At 53.1% G+C, this 7,420-nt stretch overlaps 1 protein-coding gene and 5 non-coding genes across 6 annotated transcripts; 1 reads left to right on the forward strand and 5 right to left on the reverse strand.

Moving 5' to 3' along the window:
• Positions 1-1,432: 1,432 nt before the first annotated feature.
• UBB (ubiquitin B) lies at positions 1,433-2,808 on the reverse strand. The gene is made up of 2 exons (XM_030460833.1): positions 2,714-2,808; positions 1,433-2,207 (listed from the first exon to the last, which is right to left on the reverse strand). The coding sequence occupies exon 2, from the start codon at positions 2,199-2,201 to the stop codon at positions 1,512-1,514; it is 690 nt and encodes a 229-aa protein (XP_030316693.1). The 5' UTR covers positions 2,202-2,207; positions 2,714-2,808; the 3' UTR covers positions 1,433-1,511.
• Positions 2,809-5,782: 2,974 nt separating this feature from the next.
• TRNAA-UGC lies at positions 5,783-5,854 on the reverse strand. The gene has a single exon. It is a non-coding gene; the product is annotated as a tRNA-Ala (tRNA).
• A 305-nt stretch (positions 5,855-6,159) lies between these two features.
• TRNAD-GUC lies at positions 6,160-6,231 on the reverse strand. Its single transcript has one exon. It is a non-coding gene; the product is annotated as a tRNA-Asp (tRNA).
• Positions 6,232-6,465: 234 nt separating this feature from the next.
• TRNAF-GAA lies at positions 6,466-6,538 on the reverse strand. The gene has a single exon. It is a non-coding gene; the product is annotated as a tRNA-Phe (tRNA).
• Positions 6,539-6,944: 406 nt separating this feature from the next.
• TRNAD-GUC lies at positions 6,945-7,016 on the reverse strand. The gene has a single exon. It is a non-coding gene; the product is annotated as a tRNA-Asp (tRNA).
• A 196-nt stretch (positions 7,017-7,212) lies between these two features.
• Positions 7,213-7,284, forward strand: TRNAA-UGC. Its single transcript has one exon. It is a non-coding gene; the product is annotated as a tRNA-Ala (tRNA).
• Positions 7,285-7,420: the final 136 nt, after the last annotated feature.

Raw genomic sequence — 7,420 nt, forward strand, 5'->3', positions numbered from 1 at the left:
TCTTCTCCTCAGAAGTGCTCCCAGTTATTTTTATTTTTTGATCATCACGTTTCCAAGGGAAAGTTCCACAGGCAGCCAAAGTAGCAATGAAAACATAACCAGGCTGCACTTTCCTTTTTTACGCAAGAGGAGCTCCCTTCATTCCAGAAACACCCACCCTGAACTAGGTCAGCCACCCACAGGCAGAGAGCTCCAACACAGCACACCCAAAACTGCTGCACAACTCCTCAGCAGCAACTCCCGTGACCCAAGAGGCCAGAACCACACAGCCCCAACCTCCTGTTGTGTTTCTTGAGGACTCAGATGCAGCAGTGAGAACATCAACTGAGGGTTCTCCATCCTCAGCTGAGGTCACTGCACCAGCACCACATTGAAGGTCCCACCCCAACAGCATCAACCAGGTGGTGACACAAGGACAGGTAGGGTCAGGTTGTCCCCTCGGGGACACTCCAGGGTTTGGTGATGGCAGACACCAACTCTTACCTGGCTCAGTGATGGTCAAAAGATTTCTCACCACAGATCCTCAGCATCCAAACTTGTTCCTCACAGGGCACTAATGGCATCTTCCACCACTCTCTCAATTAACAATTTGGTATTATTGCAGGCAGTTCCTGTTATCCCACCCTTCCCATCTGGACAATGCTGGATCACTTGAGGTCCCACCACTGACACCTCTGCTCCACCAGGTCACATCACTTGTCTGGGACATTTTGGGCTTTGTACACTTCCAGCCTCCCACCTTTGTTTCCTGATCCTCAGAGCAAGGTTTTTACCTCCTGTTTCACTGCAGACCTCTCTTCAGCCTGTAGTTTTACAGCCTCTGGCAACAGCTCCCTGACACCTGTACCTCAGGAATATTGCAAGGCTGGAGTGAAAGCCCATTCCAAGAATTAAGGAAACTTAGAGAGTACCTGGAATTAGGAAATTTCCTTAATACTTTCCTGAAAATGAAGTTTACCCCACAGCTTGGTGACAACTCACAGGGGCCACAACACTCCTCTAGCCCCAGATGCAAAGGCAGCAGGATCAGCAGGGATGCTTTCCCACTGCTGGTGTAGGATTATCCTTTTGCTGCTGTGAATGCAGAACCCCAGGACTCAGCAATCACGGAGCCCAGCAGCAGTATCAATGCCTCCCAGCTGAAAAACAATCAGTTTCACGTTACAAATGCCTGCTTACACAACCCCAGCAGCTGGGCAACACCTGCAGGCTGGCACTGAAGGGCAGCCAGGGCTTCACCTAGTTACAAAAACACTTATACAACCACAGGAAAACCATGGCACAGGGATTAGTTACACTTGTGGATGGGTGAGCCTTGCATAAGGCAGTTTTGCAACCCCTCTGTATGTGGAAGCTGGCTAATTATAGTTTATTAGATAACTAGAGCTGGTTAATGGCATAACCAGTTGTTCACATAACTTGAGACACAAACTTCAGTGGATGCAACAGCTTTATTGGAATGAACAAGTGCAGAGGAACTTTCACTTCAAAGCAAACAACAACTGGCCAGTTCAGTTACCACCCCTCAGGCGCAGCACAAGATGGAGGGTGGATTCCTTCTGGATGTTGTAGTCAGACAGGGTGCGCCCATCTTCCAGCTGCTTGCCAGCAAAGATCAGCCTCTGCTGGTCGGGGGGAATGCCCTCCTTGTCCTGGATCTTGGCCTTGACATTTTCGATGGTGTCACTGGGCTCAACCTCCAGGGTGATGGTCTTGCCTGTCAAGGTCTTGACAAAGATCTGCATGCCACCTCTCAGACGCAGCACCAAGTGCAGAGTAGACTCCTTCTGGATGTTGTAGTCAGACAGGGTGCGCCCATCTTCCAGCTGCTTGCCAGCAAAGATCAGCCTCTGCTGATCTGGGGGAATGCCTTCTTTATCCTGGATCTTGGCTTTGACATTTTCGATGGTGTCACTGGGCTCAACCTCCAGGGTGATGGTCTTGCCTGTCAGGGTCTTCACAAAGATCTGCATGCCACCTCTCAGACGCAGCACCAAGTGCAGAGTAGACTCCTTCTGGATGTTGTAGTCAGACAGGGTGCGTCCATCTTCCAGCTGCTTGCCAGCAAAGATCAGCCTCTGCTGATCAGGGGGAATGCCCTCCTTGTCCTGGATCTTAGCCTTGACATTTTCGATGGTGTCACTGGGCTCAACTTCCAGAGTGATGGTCTTGCCTGTCAGGGTCTTCACGAAGATCTGCATTTTCGTCTGGAAGAAGGAAAAGCCCCTTTAGTTACCAACCCCCGGCCCTCCCATCGGGAGCCGCCGCCGCTCCCCGGGGCAGCGCTGCGCACCGCCGGGAGAACGCGCTGACGTCACAGCGGAGGCTCCTCCCACAACGTCGAGGGGCGGGGCCACCGCCCTTTGCCGTTCCCGCCCAAGGCGCGCGCGCCCGCCACCATCTTGAAGGCTCCCTGCGCCTGCGCGGCCGCCATTTTCCCGGTGGTTCCTCTCACTCCGCTCTCCCGCCCATCTCCGCCTCCGGTGCTGCCGCTAGCGACCAGCGGAACGTCCCGGCCAACGCTTCGCCCACACCCCGCCATCTCCTCAGCCCCTCCCCACCCTTTTCAACCCCTTTCCCCCGCCCCCCAAAAACACACACATCTCCCGTCCGACCATCCAGCGTACTGAACCCCTGTCGCTGCCATGGCAAGCGGCCGGGGCCTCCGCTTTCCCCGCGAGAGTCCGGCGAAGCCGCGGCACGGCGCACTCACCGCGGGGCTCTCAGGCCAAGCCGATGACGAACGGATAAGCGGCTCTCACACACCTCCAACTACGACACCCATTCCCCTCCCGCCCCTTATATAACCTCCTCCGTCCCCGCCCCTGCGATCTGAATCACTCCGCCGGGAACTACTTTCCCGGCAGCGCGCGCGCGCCCTAGCTCTACTGTTCGGGTGGAAGGAAATGAGATCCGGCGGCGCGGAGGAGTCAGCCCTACGCAGAGCGATGAGGCTCGGGCGGGCAGAGGCAGGGAGAGCGTAAGGGGAAATCCCGGAGTGGAACCATCGGAGGGGAGTCTGGCCTGGGCCTAGGTGGGCTGTGGTGCCTCAGCGAGCCGAGCAGTCTGGACTTTGAGAGACGCCCCTGTGCCTAAAAGTTCTTGTGGGGATTTAAGTCCCTACCTTTGAGTCTCTGCTTCAAAAGCATTTCCTCAATTTGTGGCCTCGAGGGCAGCTCGGCCCATGGGCCCAGCCAGAGACAGGCTCTGAGGTGCCTGTGAGGAGAAGGACGGTTTTTTAGTCTGAAGGAAGACACATATTTCTCTTTTAAAAGTCTCCAGTGTACTAAAGGGAGAGAAGTGGTGGGGAAGTACGTTCTTCCTCCTCCAGGATAGTGTGAGAGGGCACAAACCTTGAGGGACATATGAAGGCCACAGACGGGTTTGTGTCAGGCCCTCTGTGCTACTGTGATCTGTGGAGCAGATGGGGAAAATAACTTGTTGTCAAACTGCTGTAAAGCTGCAAGGATGCCTGATGAGGCCTAAGGCTGGAGCAGGCTGAAGGGCAGAGGCTGAGGCTGGGCAAGACTCCTAAGGAATGGAGATCAGAGGTGGAGTGAGAGACAGAAAAGGCCTGATGGACAAAGAGATCCAAGTGCTGCAGGTGGCTGCACAAGATGTAGTGAGTATATATCTATATATATAATTTTGCATTAATAAAGTGGAGTGTGTATCTGAGATACAAAGGAGTTTATAAATCAGGACTGAGGCCCCTGGGGTAAGATCAATCAGAAATAATAATGCCTGTTTCTTACTTTGTTCTCACAGAGCATTTTCTGGTAGATCTCTTGGTGGCTCCTGTGCTGTCCTAGTCAAAACTATACAGCAATTCAAGGGCATAGCTGTGGACAAAATGAGCCTTTGTTTGCATGATTCATGAGATACCATTTGGTTCACTCCTCCTGCAAAATCCTGCCTAAACCAACAACAAACACAGATAACACCCAGGGCTGCACACCAGTGAGAAGGGAGCAGAGTCCCAGCAACAGCTTTGTGATTGGTTTGAGGGAAACCAGCCTGTGTTTTCCTGACACATGGAGCTTTTACAGAAGTGGAATGCTCTGGGGACCATTCTCAGCCCTGGTGCCTTGAGCTTGTATTAAAACTCAGCATTGCAGGGAAAAAAAAATCCACAAAAGTCTTTTGCTTTCTTCTCTTTTTAGAATCGTGGTCATTGTGTGTGTTTGGAGGTGTATAAACATAGAAATGTTTGGAATGTCTATGATTGGAATAGCCTTTCAAATTCAAGTCTTCCCTCATCTGAAAGCGAATGAGAACTCTAAGCTTATTCTTTTAGTTACAGAGTGAACACTCATGACCAGTCTGAAAATAGCTGAAAAGGCACATAGCTATGTGTTTTGTGACAAGATGGAAATCATATTGATTTCCAAGAAATTCATATTGCTACAGTTCTGGTCTTCATGTAATTAGGGTAAGCAGCCCACCCCCGAGCATCCTGAGTGAGTTTGTACCTGGTGTCTGAATCAGATGGTGGAGCAGCACACCCTAAAGGTTCAGGTTTGTGTTATATTCACATGGCAAAGCAGATTTGAAGACCTAATGCAACAGTGTCTCTAAATATGTGTGGCTGGTTTGCAGAACTATGCTTCCCTGTGCAGGAAGGGGCTTTCTGTGAACAGAAAAAAAACAGAAAGCCAATTTCTGTTTTTCCTGACACTGTATGAGTACCCCTTGCTATGATTGTGCTTGGGGAACAGTAGCCTGTTGGTGCTAAAGACCACAACCTGACAAATACACTGACAAATACTGATTTCCTGTGCCAAACAGTCTGTCACTTTGAGCCTATTATTACAAATTCTCTGGGGGAGGAACTGGCTCTTTCTTGTTTTTGTGAAGGTTATTCCAAAAGTACAGCTGCCCAGAAAGATCCTGCCCAGGGAGCCATTTATAATGGGGAACTTCACACTTAGCCAGTGCTGCAGCCAAAAGTGTGGCTCAAAATAACAAGTAACACCAGTAAATAAATAGCACAAGGAGCATTTTAACCACTGGCAGGAAATGTCATTTCATCATTTCATCTACTAGAGAGAGCTGGATATGGCATCGATAACTGAACAGTGCAGATCAACTGTAGCTGTGTAGATAAAAGCTGTTTCAAGCTCTACATGGGCTTTGGTCTCTCTGTTCCATGCCTTTCAGCCCTCCTGGTTCTCTGGAGTTTTCTGGATGAGCCAGAATCATGTGAGGCTGGCCAACCCAAGGAGATAAAACAGGAAAAGAGTTTCCAGAGACCTCGTCCAGACAGCTCCCAGTAAACCCAGTCCCACTGCCAAGGGGTCCCACTGCCTGCCAGCCTCCAGCTCAGGTGAGTGGGCACTGCAGAGCCAGCTCAAAGCTCCTGCACTGTTCCAGCCAGGGAATGCAGGAATCCTGCCCAATTTCTGTGCTTTTCCCTTGGGCTACGAATGTGGTGCAGAGATCCTGTGCCAGCTCTAAGCCAACTGGAGGTTTGCCCACTGCCAGCTCTGCCAGGCTTTGGGGTGGAGAGGTGTCAGGCCAGCATTGCAGGGTTTGGTGCTTCCTTATTCCCTTCAAGTTGCTCCACATCTGCAGGGCGTTAGGCCAGGGAATACCTGGAGACAGCGGAATCTCGAGAGTCTGCGTAGTCTAGAGGAGAAGCAAGTGAACCAAAACAAAGGCATTTTGTGCCACCGGAAAACCAGGGGCCTTACTGGGCACCATACTCATGGTGCTCAAGCTTAGATAAAATCCATAGGAAAGAAAAAAAAAATGGAAGGAAAAATGCTTTGTAGGGCTCCTCTGGAGATGCCGGGGATTGAACCCGGGACCTCATACATGCAAAGCATGCGCTCTACCGCTGAGCTACATCCCCCTGCCCAGCGTGTTGTGACCCGCCTGCCACCGACCTGCCTGCCCGCCCCGTTCTTCTCCCCCTGATGTGAGGGGACGGGACAGCAGCGAGGGGCTGTGGGGGACCCCCCCGGGCAGGGGGTGCAGGGGCAGCCATGGGGCTCGCTGTGAGCGGTGCACAAGAGCGCTGCGCCTCAACCTCAGACAGCTCGGAAAAGCAACACTTTGGATTCGCGCGCACAGAACTCTGCTTTTTTCACTAGTTTGGAAATCAGAATAAGTTCGCGCAGGAAAAAAATAATAATTTTGAGAAAAAGCGGCGGTAACCTCCCCGTCGGGGAATCGAACCCCGGTCTCCCGCGTGACAGGCGGGGATACTAACCACTATACTAACGAGGACAGGTTACGAGGTGTCCTTTTTAGGCCGCCCGATTCCCGAGACCGGCCGTGGGGAAGGGGCTCTCACACCCCCAATGCAAGCGGCTACTCCTCCAGAATCTTCATTGGCAACACCGCTTGCAGTAACAACCGCAAACACCGCCCCGCACCCTGCGCAAGGACCGCAGCCCCGGGCCGCGCTCGGCGGCAAAAGGACCGGACCGATTGCTTCAGGGTGTAAGAAAAAAACGGCCCTGCCGAAACCCGGGATCGAACCAGGGACCTTTAGATCTTCAGTCTAACGCTCTCCCAACTGAGCTATTTCGGCGGCACAACAGCCTCCCCTGGCCGCAGATAGGACCCCGCCCAGTGCACCCCTAAATGCCGCTGCCTCCCGCAGCTCTGCCCTCCCCACATGGGGTCAGCGACTGCTTCCTGGGGCACTCAGAGCCTCCCCTTTCTTCGCACCGCTTTCCGCGGGGCAGGGATGGCACCCCAGGCAACCCCCACATACCAGCAGCAGTAACGGGGTGCTCAGATGACACCCTGGGGAGTGGCGGACCCCAACCCCCCTCCCCTGGCATAAAAAAGCAGCTCTGGCTGCTTTACTTCTTCCCCATTCCCCAGGCGGCCCCTTTGCCGGAGGATGGTGCCGGCGTTCAGCCCACGCGTCACAGAGAAGCCCCCGCGCACGTACGCGAAAAACGGCAAAGGGGGACAAAAAAAGTTATGACCTCCCCGTCGGGGAATCGAACCCCGGTCTCCCGCGTGACAGGCGGGGATACTCACCACTATACTAACGAGGACGGACACATCTGGATCACGTCCCGCATTCCACCCGAGTCGTGCCACTGCCTCCCGCCCCGCCGGGCCGGCTCCACCCGGAGCTGCTCGTTCTTCCCGGGACGCTCCCGCAGGCACTACCGGGATAAAACAACACTGCGGGGAGCGGACGGGGTGCAGCAGGGATCTTAAGGCTGCACACAAGCCGCAGAACAAATAGGGGATGTAGCTCAGTGGTAGAGCGCATGCTTTGCATGTATGAGGCCCCGGGTTCAATCCCCGGCATCTCCACGTTTTTCGTTTTTTTTTTTTCCTTCCTTCCCCCACCCCTCAGGGCCCCTTAAGTTTCGTTTTCTCTTGCCCGCTTTCCCCCCCAAGAGCCACAATGGTAACGTATGGTCAATATTTTCCTTTTTTTCTTCCCTGA

Source organism: Calypte anna, chromosome 15 (assembly GCF_003957555.1).
Source record: "Calypte anna isolate BGI_N300 chromosome 15, bCalAnn1_v1.p, whole genome shotgun sequence".
Classification (NCBI taxonomy): Eukaryota; Metazoa; Chordata; class Aves; order Apodiformes; family Trochilidae; genus Calypte; species Calypte anna.